Source organism: Schistocerca nitens, chromosome 5 (genome assembly GCF_023898315.1).
Source record: "Schistocerca nitens isolate TAMUIC-IGC-003100 chromosome 5, iqSchNite1.1, whole genome shotgun sequence".
Taxonomy (NCBI): Eukaryota; Metazoa; Arthropoda; class Insecta; order Orthoptera; family Acrididae; genus Schistocerca; species Schistocerca nitens.
The window spans coordinates 243,893,995-243,908,818 of record NC_064618.1 but is presented as its reverse complement, the minus strand read 5'-3'; the positions used below and the strand labels follow the sequence as shown (position 1 = coordinate 243,908,818).

The following is a 14,824-nucleotide window of genomic DNA, read 5'->3' as shown; positions in this document are numbered from 1 at the left end:
CAAACAGTCTCCGAACAGCCTCTGAAATTTTGTCGGTTGGAGTTCGGATTCCCCTTGTATAATTAACTTCCCACCAGTTCCACTTTCAAAGAACAATTTCATTCTTATTCATTGTAGTTTCCGACCATAACAAATGTGAAACGAGAGCTGCGTTGCAACGGTACTCAGATTTTTCAGATAGCGGTTCTTATAATTGGTAGAAGAAACTATCAACAGCAGCACTAACGTCAATATGCTGTTAACTCGACTACTATATTGTGTTTAATATCTGATTCGAATAACAAAGTCCATAGATGCTATTTCACCCTGCTGAAGCCTTTTGGAGCGAGGAAAACAGACACTTTATCCATAAGCCACCACTTGACTGTCAATGCTGCCCCATAATCGTCGGCGTATCCCTCCGTCCCACATGTCTCATTCACAATTCGCGCACCCCTATGCTGTCTCGGTGCACACACCTTTTAACATAAAGGACACGGTGTTTCAAAAAGATTCATCCCCTTTCGCAAGACTATATCTTGTACACGAATGAAGGTACAAACTTGGGATAAATTTTAACTTACGCACAGGACCATAAAGTTTTAATTTTCGACATAATCATCCTATTTTGCTTCGGTTTATCTTTTACCCGAATGAACATGCAAGGTCGTGGTACTTTTTAAAATTACATTTAGGAACAAAGTATTCATGTATCTTTCGTAAATGCCCTCCACCGGACAGACGACAAACTCCTGGACTCTTGCCAAACACGTCTCATATTTTTGCGAGCACGTGTTTTCAAGAAGGGTCGTCGAGCAGATGTGCAAAACTATAGGCTTATATCTCTGACATCGATATGTTGTAGAATTTTAGAACATGTTTATGCTCGTGTATCATGTCATTTCTGGAAACCAAGAATCTACTCTGTAGGAATCAATAAGGATTCCGGAAACAGCGATCGTGTGAGACCCAACTCGCTTTATTTGTTCATGAGAGGACCCAGAAAATATTAGATACAGGCTCCCAGGTAGACGCTATTTTCCTTGACTTCCGGAAGGCGTTCGATACAGCTTCACAGTGTCGCCTGATAAACAAAGTAAGAGCCTACGGAATATCACACCAGCTGTGTGGCTGGATTGAAGAGTTTTTAGCAAACAGAACACAGCATGTTGTTATCAATGGAGAGACATCTACAGACGTTAAAATAACCTCTGGCGTGCCACAGGGGAGTGTTATGGGACCATTGCTTTTCACAATATATATAAATGACCTAGTAGATAGTGTCGGAAGTTCCATGAGGCTTTTCGCGGATGATGATGTAGTATACAGAGAAGTTGCAGCATCAGAAAATTACAGCGAAATGCAGGAAGATCTGCAGCGGATAGGCACTTGGTGCAGGGAGTGGCAACTGACCCTTAACATAGACAAATGTAATGTATTGCGAATACATAGAAAGAAGGATCCTTTATTGTATGATTACAATGGTAGCTGTTACTTCTGTAAAATATCTGGGAGTATGCGTGCGGAACGATTTGAAGTGGAATGATCATACAAAATTAATTGTTGGTAAAGCGGTTGCCAGGTTGAGATTCATTGGGAGAGTGCTTAGAAAATGTAGTCCATCAACAAAGGAGGTGGCTTACAAAACACTCGTTCGACCTATACTTGAGTATTGCTCATCAGTGTGGGATCCGTACCAGATCGGGTTGACAGAGGAGACAGAGAAGATTCAAAGAAGGTTTCGTCACAGGGTAAAGCGCCCTTCGCCACACACCGTTGGGTGGCTTGCGGAGTATAAATGTAGATGTAGATGTAGCGCTACTGCATTCACTGCATGTAGTGTCGCAATTCTGCTAAAATAGTTGCAAGGGAAGCACATACACTGCTTGAGAAAAAAGTGATGCACTCAATACGGGAGAAAGAAACGAAATGAACTGCACGGATTGAGAGAGGGTATGCTGTTATTTCTATGATTACACAATTGAGTCAGATTTACAAAGGACTTGTGGAACTTGTGGTGATCAGAAAAAGTGGACAGGAACTTGACGACGAGTTTGCCTGCCCTCACGTTTCCAAACAGTCCAACATCAGGCGACTGTCGCATGTGAATGCTCCACTTTTCTCGATATTGCACGACTGGACCAGCTAGCAAAACGGAGCCACACAAACTGTATCAGGGGCTGACAACGCAGTCTCACAAGTGTATGCAGCATCTCTGTGTCCGTAAAAGTGATAACTCAAAATTTGAAGCTATTCACGCCCCTTACAGCCTGGTAACAACACTAAATACGAACAACACTAGTGCACTCGGGCGGCCTTGATATCGGTGACAAAGAATTGCAACTCTTAACGATTTATATACACTCTGATTGTGTATAGGTATACGAAGTAGATTGACATGCGACCATGTCTTCTGGGTACTCCACTTTCTCGGGGAGAGTAAACGAGGTCTTTCACAAACCCCCACAGAAAAGGAAAAAAAAGCATACTATGAGATCAGGCGACCTTGCAGTCCATGGTTCAGTGCGAATCTGTACGCCTGTAACACTTTTAGGAAATGCAGCGCTGTACTCTCGATGTAAATTGGCACCTGTTGAAACAGAGAAAGCGTAACGCTTCTTGCTACTTTGTTATCGCCATTTCGACTTGACACACTTTTGATAAGGAACAAGATAGCTAAAAGAGGAAAGAAGGAAGATCCCCAACTGGCAGTCACAGACCTAAGGCGTCATAGTAAACTTTTAGTTTCGATACGTGGAGGTTTTGTCTTCATTCTTATTCTAGGGATATTCGCAAAGTAATGTCCGATCGGTCGTGCAATGGAAACCACAGTGAAAATCCTACGAAGCTTTGCATAGATGTGTTGGGCAGTGTCTCTACGAGGGTCACTCCAAAAGAAATGCACACTATTTTTGTAAAAATACAGTTTTCATTCTGCATATGTGAAAGTATTACAGTGTGTAGATACATCCTTCCCGCTTGTTCTCAAACTCAGTTCAACCTGTTCCCGTAAGTGGCGCCGTCACAGCATGTCTTCAAGATGGCTGCTACACTTGACGTTCGTCAGAAGCAACGTGCTGTCATAGAATTCCTGTGCTGTGAAAACGAGACAGTGGGAAACATCCACAAGAGGTTGAAAAAGGTGTATGGAGATGCTGCTGTCGATCGCAGTACAGTTAGTCGATGGGCAAGCAGGTTACATGATGAAAGCGGGCACGGCAATATTGAGGATTGTCCTCGCAGCGGCAGGCCTCGTACTGCACACACTCCAGACAATAAGCAGAGAGTTAACGATTTGGTGACTGCTGACAGACGCATCACAGTGAACGAATTGTCATGCTACGTTGGGACAGGGGAAGGAAGTGTTTGCAGAATACTGAAAGTGTTCGCGTTAAAAAAGGTTTGTGCCAGGTTGGTTCCCAGGATGTTGACAGTGGCTCACAAAGAAACAAGAAAAACGGTATGCAGCGAACTTTTGGAACAGTACGAGAATGGTGGAGATGAATTTCTTGGAAGAATTGTGACAGGTGATGAAACATGGCTCCATCATTTTTCACCAGAGTCGAAGAGGCAATCAGTGGAGTGACATCATGCAAATTCACCGAAGAAAAAAAAAATTCAAAACCACACCTTCTGCTGAAAAAGTTATGGCTACGGTGTTTTTCGATTCCGAAGGACTCTTGCTTGTGGACATCATGCCAAGTGGAACCGCCATAAATTCTGATGCATATGTGACGACACTGAAGAAGCTTCAAGCTCGACCGAGTCGTGTTCGGCAAAAGTAGGATGTTTTGCTGTTGCACGACAATGCACGGCCACATGTCAGTCAAAAAACCACAGAAGCAATCACAAACTCGGATGGACAACACTGAAACACCGGCCTTACAGTCCTGACCTGGCTCCATGTGACCATCATCTCTTTGGGAAACTGAAAGACTCTTTTCGTGGTACAAGGTTTGAAGATGATGACTCCCTTGTGCACGCTGCCAAACAGTGGCTCCAACAGGTTGGTCCAGAATTTTACTGTGCGGGTATACGGGCGCTGGTTCCAAGATGGCGTAAGGCAGTTGAGAGGCATGCAAATTATGTGGAAAAATGAAAATATTGTTCCTAAAGGATGTATCTACACACTGTAAAACTTTCAAACATGTAGAATAAAAGATGGATTAAAAAAAAAGTGTTCATTTCTTTTGGGGTGATCCTCGTAGTATGCCTGCCGATCGCCTCACGTCGCTATTTTCAGTTCTGATCTCACAGTGATCACGTATGGATGCCTAGAATATAGTATCAACCGCCAAGTATGAGTGCCTGTGAGAAGTTTCGCCTGATTTCATGCAGCCCACATAGCGTAACTGACTTCATGATAATTCTCGACCGCACACTGCAGGGGCAGTGGGGACGCTCCTGCAGCGTTTTCGAAGGGAAGTGTTTGATCACACACCATACAGCCCTGACTTGGCTCCCTCTGATGAGCCGTTGTCTCTGAAGACAACATTTTGGCACAGTCAGCGAGCTGCAGATCAGCGTAGAGGATTGGCAGAAAGCGCAGGCGGCTGCCTTCTATGGCAGGAGTGTTGGAAAGTTGGTACAATGCTACTACAGATGTCTCAGTCGGAGCGGCGACTATGTAGCTGGAAGGTGAAGCAAACAGTTGCAAATAAAACATTTTTGATTTTCATTGTGGTTTACATTTCGCGACCGGTCGCATCCCGTAGAATAGCCCTCGTAGAAGGTATAGTATTGTGAAAGCGAATGAATCTTTTTGAATTATCCTTTACTTTAGAAACCACGATTAGGCGGAGGAAAGTAACTGTGATTGGTTAACCGAAAGATTATTCAGAATACCGTAACTGATAAATGTTATTGGAAGCGGTCATGACCCCTCGTATCTCAAGTGATACAATGTTAAAATTCCTCGATTCCCATTTATGCGTGTCACGAGAGAGAGGTAGCTTCTTGGGTAGACTATGACGATGTCAGAGATGGGACCCCTTTTAAATGCCCTCTTAAGCGACACGACTGTATCAGTGATAAGTGGCAAAGAAAATTTTAAGGGTCGCAACTTGAACATCATGTTTAGATCGCTAACGTCAGCAAGTGGTTTCAAGAAAATGACTCTGAGCACTATGGGACTTAACTGCTGTGGTCATCAGTCCCCTAAAACTTAGAACTACGTAAACCTAACTAACCTAAGGACACCACACACATCCATGCCTGAGGTAGGATTCGAACCTGCGTCCGTAGCGGTCGCGCGGTTCCAGACTGTAGCGCCTAGAAAAGTGGTTTCACTCACTACTGAATATTCACCTATTGTTTTACGAGCTGGCCACGTCGGTCTTATACGAAATGAGTGCCGAAGTGTCATGCTATCTTAAAACTTGATATTAAGGAAAATTTAAATGCACATCTCGGAGGCGCCACGTATAAAACATAGCTTGCTTTATTTACTCACGACGTCTTGGAAGCAATAGATACAAATCAACAGTTAAGAACCATTTTGCTAGACTTCCGAAAGGTGCTCGACACTGTATCACTTACTAACCAATACTAAAGAGTATCTTCGCAAATATGTGATGGGCCGTGGGGTATTTGACTAATAGAGCCACATACGTTATACTGGGATTCAGTCCCGGAAAGGCACGGGGATTTTTCCTCGTTCCAATCCTTCCACGACGGCCCTTGGTCTACTAAGCCTGCTCTCAAATAACGAGGATCTTTCTTGGGTAAAAGACGGCTGGGCCTGTCATTCTCCGCCTCAAGAGAAACTGCATGTTGCCCGTAGTAAGGCCAACAGGCCAGACACGGCATTGCGCCACAGACCTTATCGGTACCTTTACGTTGTACTGGACGATGAATGTGTGACAGAAGCAAACGTAAGACGTCCGGATGACCGATGTTAGAGTATTGTTCAAATGTTTAGGCTCCTTAACAAGTGGGCATGACACCACTCCTGAACGAAACCAGAGACGCGCTGTTGGTATTGTAACAGGTCGAAGTATTCCATATGAAAGTGTGGCAGAAAGGCTGGGGAACTTAGAAGGGAATCCTCGAAAAACCAACGACGTAGTTCTCGCGAAACTCTGTTCCGTAAGTTCTGAGAAGAAGAATACTCGACGATAAAGCTGCTACCATCGTATATCTTGCCTAGGGATCATTTTGAGAAAAAGGTAATAGAGGCTAGGGCCCGTACAGTCTGATAAACATTGAAATTCCTGCGACACAGTAACGTAGCACTCCGCAACAGGAGCAAAAACATAACGACGTAATTCATCTTAGCTTTAGCGAGGGTCTGCATCATTTCGTGTTCGTTCCTCTGGCGGCGTGCTACGGTACTGTGGCGTGCAGATATCAATGTATACCGTGGTTGTGGACATGTACCTGCAAACAAATATATAGGATTATTCGAAAAAACGTTTACAAACTGACATGGCACACACGACGATCAGCAATCACGTAGGAACCGGGGTTCGCAAAGGTCATCCGGGGATCCTAAAAGGTGTTGAAGTTACTTAGGCACGTGCTACAAATAGACGTCCACTACAAGAGATGCTCAAAGTTTGTCCAGATGTATCGAGACAGGTCTGACAGACGCCGCATAGCACGGCGCATCCTCTCAAAGATTCCTGGTGAACCTCGAAGACGTCCTGCTGCCGCTACAATCCTGCTCACTAGGCTCTCCGGCGATGTAACGTGTGTTTCATACACGAGGCCCTTCAGACTACTTAAACCTAACTAACCTAAGGACATCACGCACATCCATGCCCGAGGCATGATTCGAACCTGCGACCGTAGTAGCAGCGCGGTTTCGGACTGAAGCGCCTAGAACCGCTCGCCGAACGAAGTGGCCGAGCGGTTCTAGGCGCTTCAGTCTGGAACCGCGCGACCGCTACGGAGGCAGGTTCGAATCCTGCCTCGGGCATGGATGTGTGTGATGTCCTTAGGTTAGTTAGGTTTAAGTAGTTCTAAGTTCTAGGGGACTAATGACCTCAGAAGTTGTCCCATAGTGCTGAGAGCCATTTTTTTAGAACCGCTCGGTCACAGCGGCCGGCACGGCCTCATCGAGGAAGAGGACACTCGCCTTGAAGCTTCGGTCTGCAGCGAATTCCTGCCGAAACCACAGCGCAAATCATAAATGCTTTTTGTAGTCCTCCGGTTGCAATACGTGGACGCGTTGGAAATGAAACAGATGCAGTCCTTTGTCGTGTACAATGCTCTAGACGGAGGGTTGGGAAATATCAGTGGCGACGTGCACTACACCCTTTCGAGATCACGCTTTTTTCCGCCGCGACTGTCCGCGTTGTTCATTGGCGACCAGATACGGCTTGTGTACATGGAACGAGCCGGTTTCGCACAATCGGCGATGCAGGGTGGCGAATAATGTGTGGCACTGCACGTTTCTATTGAGATACTTCGCACGGCATAGTCGCACGGCTTCTTGCCCATTGCAGTCGGGCGCGGCGTATATTACGTGCAGCTGAGCTATTTCGCGGTACCTATAGCTAACCATGTTACTGCCAACGCTTCCACGGCGTGAATGGCGAAGGTCTCGATGCGCTCCGCCCGTGTTTGTATAGCAACGCCTCTCGTGGCCATAACGCTCTCTCGTGGCGTTTGCGGCCCCCGTTTCATATGTGATTACTGATACTTGTTGTATGCCCCCCGATATGCCATGTCAGTTTGTAAACGTTGTTTTGAATCATTCTGTATACACTATCCAGTCATATTAATATGACCATCGCCTATGTTCGACGTCAATCTGCAATAACCACACACAGGCAGCAGGTGGCACCACTAGCAGTGGAGGGTATACAGGGTGGTCGGAATTTCCCGTTACAGACTTCTAGGGCTTGTAGAGGGGAGTGAGTACATCGTATTTTGAACAGGAAACCATGTCCGGAAACGCCACGCAACGAGACTACAGAGCGTCAAAGTTATAGGCGTCTGTAAATGTACGTATACACGGGGTGATTCCGTAATGATGTTTCTAGGATGACGGAGAACGATAAATGTATTAATTTGAAGTAAGGATCCCTGTACCGGAAACGAACGAGTCGAACGTCATAAACGAAAACCGTTCTGATACCTCTTACAGTTGAATACATTTACCGGTTCTTGTGTTGCGAAGAGTGTAGGGCTGGTAACTTTCAGAGGTGGTAGTATGGACAAAAACAAGACAAAATGTCCAGTAAACGTGGGCTCTAAAATGCATACCTCAGTAGCTATGACCATTCGTTCATTTTGACTAACGTGAAACACATCTCCTCTATTGAGCCTGTGTTCATAGTTGTTAACGTACGTACTTTGGAGTCCACGTTTATTGGACATTTTTTTCTTGTTTTTGTCCATACTACCACCTCTGAAATTTACCAGCCCTACACTCTTCGCAACACAAGAACCGATACATGTATTCAACTGTAAGAGGTATCAGAACGGTTTTCGTTTATGACGTTCGACTCGTTCGTTTCCGGTACAGGGATCCTTACTTCAAATTAATACACAAATCGTTCTCCATCATCCTAGAAAGTCTGTAGCATCATCACGGAATCACCCCATGTATACGTACTTTTTCAGACGCCCGCGCCTATAACTTTGACGCTCTGTAGCCTCGTTGGGTGACATTTCCGGACATGGATTCCTATTCAAAATACGATGTACTCACTCCCATATACAGGCCCTAGAGGTCTGTAACGGGAATTTCCGACCACCCTGTATAAAGCGTGACGGGGAGGGGGGGAGAGGACGACACGGAAACAGCAATGCAGTCGTTGTCGTAATGTGAAAATGGAGCTACGTATTTGTGTGTGTCGAAAAGGGAATGAGTGTTGGCTTTTGGGTCAAGATGACTGTGGTGGTCGGCGGCTGCAGAGATGTGTACAGGCGAATTGACGAGCAATTGTTGAGCAACTGACCACTTAGATGAACCAAGGGGCTAGCAACAGTATCTCCTCAACGACCTTTCAGCGAACGTTGCTGCTTAAGGCCCCTACATCAGGCGCCTGGTTCAAGCACTCATGCTGGCCGCTGTTCATGGGCGCAGAAGATTGGAGTTTGCACGCCGGTACGGCAGTTGGACGTCCACTGAGTTGCGACAGGTCGCCCTTTCAGATCAGCCACGTTTTATACTCAATCGGACATACGGCCTTTGACCTACATGGCCCTGCAACAATCGTTGGAAGGGTCTCAGCCGGAGGAGGGAATGTTATCGTCTGAAGAATGTTTTTGAGGGATTACCTCGGTGATCTCGTGATTCTAGAGGGCACAATGGATCAACACAAGAATGCATTTATCCTTGGGAACCGTGTCAACCCCTACACAAAGTTGTTTTTCCTCGGCGCTATGGCATTTACCAGCAGGACAATGTCACACACCTTGCAGCGTATGTGCGTGGTTCAGAGAGCACCGGGACGACTTTACCGTACTCCCCTGGCCACCAAACCCCCCATATTTAAACTGAATCGAGTATCTGTGGGACCACCCTGATCGAGCAGTTCGCGCGTTGGATCAGCTGTGAAAGCTAGCCGCAGCTGGACGCGGCACTGGAATCAGCATGGCTCTACATCGCTGTCTGTATCTTCCTGAACGTCAATGACTCTCTTCCAGCACGCCCGCGCTACGATTGGTGGTTTTCAGGTTCTTGACAGGTGGTCACTCTAATGTAACTGGACAGTGTAGTTAATTAGGTTAATACGACGGGTATGCAGAAAGTAAGAATACAACTTTTAAAGATAAAAAAAAGAATATATTTTAATGAAACTTACGTGATACGTGCCAAAGTGTGTTATTATTTCTCCATATAATCGCCGTTTAGATAACGCGCTTTTGAAGACTGGGCACCGCTTTTGTATACTCTAATCCTCCACTTTGTCGCAGTGTCCCTGATCTCCTTATCGTTCGAAAAGCGCTGTCCACCCAAGAACTCCTTCAATTTACTGAAAAAATATTACTCTGAGGGTGCCAGACTAAGAGAGTAGGGAGGGTGTGTCACAATGCCCGAGCCAAACGACACGATCAGGTCATTATGAGACGGGCGTTATTGGGTCCAGCGTTGTCAACAAGGAGTGACACACCACGAGTCAGAATATCCTTTTGTCATTGATTTTTTTCAGGGTCTCACAAAATGCAGCAGCATTGATGTCTCTTTGGGCATGAAATCGACCAACAAGAGCCCCTTCTGGTCCAAAAAGACGTACGCCATAACTTTCCTCTCTGAAGGTTGAATGTTGAATTTTTTGGAGGATGAGATGGGTATGGCTTCACTGCAGAGATTGCCTTTTTTACTGAGGAATATAGTGACACACCCACGTCTCGTCACAACTGAGTCGACAAAGGATTTACCCACAGTTTGAAGACGTTTAAGAAATTCGCATGCAGTCGACACGCGATTTTCATGGCGTTCCGGATTCAACATTCTTGGCACCCAAGTATTTCAACACGATTTCACCCAGGTAACATTGTAAAACGTGTGGAACACTTCCTTTAAGGGAGTCAAGAGCCACACGATCAGCAACGCGAACTTCTTCTTCAACCTTCTGTACAAGCTCTACTGAAACGACAGACGGTCTCTCACTTCTTTCTTCACCGTGGGTATCGGTACGGCCTTACTCGAACCATTTAACCCTCTTGGTAACATTCTGGCGGTTCATTACCTCCAATACGTAGGTTTCCACAAGCTAGCCATGGATACAGGCCGCCGATTTGTTACGCAAAGTGAGGACTGCTGTAGATGGAGCAAACGAAGGGTGCACTTTATGACGTGTTATGCTGCTACGACAACATTTCGTAACTGAATGAGGCGCTCGATGGCTTCATTTCACAGTTACGAACATCTGGTCACGTCACGGGTGCCAACTCTGAAAACTAATCCTTGTGTCTTACACAGCATTTGTATTCTTACTTTCTGGATGTACCTCGTATTTTTTTGAGATGATAATTAAAATTTTTTGATAACTCATCGTATTTTTTATTTTATTTGGCGTTAATGATCATATACCAAAACCTCTTCTATTGATATTTTTTTCGACTTAGCATTTACCACTTGAAATGCACAGTTTAGAACGAAGAGGCATCATAGCTAATTCACAATGCAAGATATTCAGTGGAAGGCAGTAAAATGCGTTTGTTTCTAAATGCCATCCCGACTGGGTTTAGTTCTGTTTTTTTTTTCTTTTCGTAAATATATTGTTGTTTCCAAATTGACTCAGAGAAGATATTCCTGAAAAATCAATAAAAATTGCGGCGATTCAAAGCAACGCATCATTTCTGTTTAATACTTAGATTAATTATTCGTTTTTGTATGCGTAAAACAAACGCTTCTGAGGTTGCGACAGACGCATCTAGTCGACTCGCGGCTTAATCCTACAGCCGCACCCCCAGGGAGTAGTTGTTACATGATCAATTGAGAGCAGAGAATTGCAGCACTGTTAGAGATGTTCCATGATATACTCGAGAATTTGCTTATTTTTAACAAGACTCTCGGGCGAGACAAATGCCCATCGCTCTCTTCTTCTAGTTGACTGTACGGGACCATTTCTCTCACCTGCCTCTTACTCAGTCTTGGGTTAGTTCTTGTACTACATCTGCTGACTGTAGAGGCGACAAGGCACATTCATTAAGCCGCGCAGGGTGGCCGTGCGGCCCGCGCGGATTTCCTGTCGGAGGTTCGAGTCCTCCCTCGGGCAAAGGTGTGTGTGTTGTCCTTAGCGAAGCGAAATGTAGTGTGAGGCGGGCTATGCGAGAGGCGTTCAATGAATTCGAAAGTAAAGTTCTATGTACTGACTTGGCAGAAAATCCTAAGAAATTTTGGTCTTATGTCAAAGCGGTTGGTGGATCAAAACAAAATGTCCAGACACTCTGTGACCAAAATGGTACTGAAACAGAGGATGACAGACTAAAGGCCGAAATAATAAATTTCGAAAAAGACGATCGTGTGAAACCCAGCTCGCGCTATTCGTCCACGACACTCAGAGGGCCATAGACACGGGTTCACAGGTAGATGCCGTGTTTCTCGACTTCCGCAAGGCGTTCGATACAGTTCCCCACAGTCGTTTAATGAACAAAGTAAGAGCATATGGACTATCAGACCAATTGTGTGATTGGATTGAAGAGTTCCTGGGTAACAGAACGCAGCATGTCATTCTCAATGAAGAGAACTCTTCCGAAGTAAGGGTGATTTCAGGTGTGCCACAGGGGAGTGTCGTTGGACCGTTGTTATTCAAAATATACATAAATGACCTTGTGTATAACATTGGAGGTTCACTAAGGCTTTTTGCGGATGATGCTGTAGTATATCGAGAGGTTGTAACAATGGAAAATTGTACTGAAATGCAGGAGGATCTGCGACGAATTGACGCATGGTGCAGAGAATGGCAATTGAATCTCAATGTAGACAAGTGTAATGTGTTGCGAATACATAGAAAGAAAGATCCTTTATCATTTAGCTACAATATAACAGGTCAGCAACTGGAAGCAGTAGGCATTAGGAGTGATTTAAAATGGAATGATCATATAAAGTTGATCGTCAGTAAAGCAGATGCCAGACTGAGATTCATTGGAATAATGCTAAGGAAATGCTATCCGAAAACAAAGGAAATAGGTTACAGTACACTTGTTCGCCCACTGCTTGAATATTGCTCACCAGTGTGGGATCCGTACCAGATAGGGTTGATAGAAGAGATAGAGAAGATCCAACGGAGAGCAGCGTGCTTCGTTACAGGATCATTTAGTAATCACGAAAGCGTTACGGAGATAATAGATAAACTTCAGTGGAAGACTCTGCAGGAGAGACGCTCAGTAGCTCGGTACGGGTTTTTGTTGAAGTTTCGAGAACATACCTTCACTGAGGAGTCAAGCAGTATATTGCTCCCTCCTACGTATATCTCGCGAAGAGACCATGAGGATAAAATCAGAGAGATTAGAGCCCACACAGAAGCATACCGACAATCCTTCTTTCCACGAACAATACGAGACTGGAATAGAAGGGAGAACCGATAGAGGTACTCAAAGTACCCTCCGCCACACACCGTCAGGTGGCTTGCGGAGTAGGGATGTAGATGTAGATGTAGTGTAAGTTTGTATAAGCTAGATTAAGTAGTGCATAAGCTTAGGGACCGATGACCTCAGCAGTTTGGTGCCATAAGTCCTTACCACAGATTTCTTTCCTTTGTTTGCGAAATCTTGTTGAAGTAAATTATTACAACTGATGCTATTTTACAGGCTGCCTTGGACAGCCTTGGTTGGCTATCGTTTTCTTTTAGGAGGGGTGTCCCTGCACGTAAGTTATTCAGTGTACTTGCCTCTGTGTGCCCCTACCAGAGTGTCCTAGGGGGCTGTACGTGGCAGTGTTCCTGTTTGACATTGTCACTCAGCTATGCTCGTTGTCTATATGCTGCGTCATACTACTCCATATTAGTTGGGAATTCTAGTTACATTACCAGATGATAAGGAGACTTGACATACAGTTTCTTTTTATTGAATGTAGGCTGTGGTATGTTGAATTGTTCCATATGTGAAGTGACAATCCTGCTTATTTTCCAGAAAATAAAATATCCACGATCGGTTTTCTTCATTGTGAGCAATGAGTTCTGTGAAAGGTTCACATTCTATGGAATGCGAAGTAAGTACACCTTTTTTCTTGTTTTTGAAAATGTTTCTATAGGCTTTAATGAACTTCTGCACTTACATTATGTTAATATGTCTATTTCAGCTGTTCTTTCAATATATCTCAGAAACATTTTGGGATATACAGATGAAGTTGCAACAATTATTTATCACACGTATACTATGTTATGTTATTTCTTTCCAATATTTGGAGGAATTTTAGCTGACAGCTTTTTAGGCAAGTTCAGGTCAGTAAAAGAAGCTAACCAGCTTCTACAAGCCATTGTTGGAATGACTACAATACTCAAGAACATTATTAAATGTTTGATTGAAATATTACCTCTGTCACAAAGATATTTTGTCTTTTCAGGACTATACTGTATTTGTCGATAGTGTATGCTATAGGGAGCATAGTGCTGTCTTTGGCTGCTGCTGATGATGCAATTCCGGGGATGCCCTCACAGTAAGTTTTTAAAAGACATCGTAGTGATAATATGTGTGGTACCGGAACCATTTGTATAATAATGTGGCTACCAGGTTTTGTTTCAGGGATCCTCTAACGACTGCAAAATATGTACACAATTTTAGATCTTAAAAAAAACTGAGAGTTTATTTCAGATAGGCTGCGTTTCCACAAAATGTCTGTGTGTACGCTGTTTGTTTTACTCGCTGTATTCTATACTCGATTGATTGGACAGTCATATGGACGTTACATAACTCTGAAACCGATAACATATTGTACGTATAAATAGCAGAAATAAAGGCAAAACATATGTTATCAGAGAAAAGTCAGTTTCACATGAACAGTACAAGCGAAATCTCTATTGATTCCTGCAGGCGAGTTTTCCAGTCTCCGAAGTAGTCATGTTAAACAAGCCGAAGTATAATCCATAACTTTGTTTAGAAACTTGTAGCATGTGAAATGCGAAACAGTAAGCCAAGTACCCTTACTATTGTAATTAAACTAAACTGTTTCTCACTGTACATATTTCTGAGAAGTATTGTCACTTCACTGTAACTGAAATAAGTAAATAAGAACTTGATAAGACATTGACGGAAAAAATCGGAACACCAAACAAATAATTCATGTAGAATAATGAAATTTCGGGCATACATTTTTCTAGGTTACATACTTAAGTGATTAACATTGCAAGATTACAGCTCAATGTAAGAGCGAGATAAGCCATCGAAAATACGAATTGCTGGTACATTAACGATCGGTGTAACCGCCAGAATGTTGAAAACAAAC

The 14,824-nt window shown here is 44.1% G+C and overlaps 1 protein-coding gene across 1 annotated transcript in view; it reads left to right on the top strand.

Annotated features, from left to right (window-relative positions):
• The window catches only part of LOC126260213 (solute carrier family 15 member 1-like), a 212,065-nt gene that overhangs the window by 113,366 nt on the left and 83,875 nt on the right, over positions 1 to 14,824 (top strand). Inside the window, exons 4-6 of the mRNA XM_049957509.1 lie at positions 13,513 to 13,591; positions 13,682 to 13,823; positions 13,946 to 14,038. Of these exons, the coding sequence (XP_049813466.1) occupies positions 13,513 to 13,591; positions 13,682 to 13,823; positions 13,946 to 14,038 (314 nt within the window). The remainder of the gene's footprint in view (positions 1 to 13,512; positions 13,592 to 13,681; positions 13,824 to 13,945; positions 14,039 to 14,824) is intronic.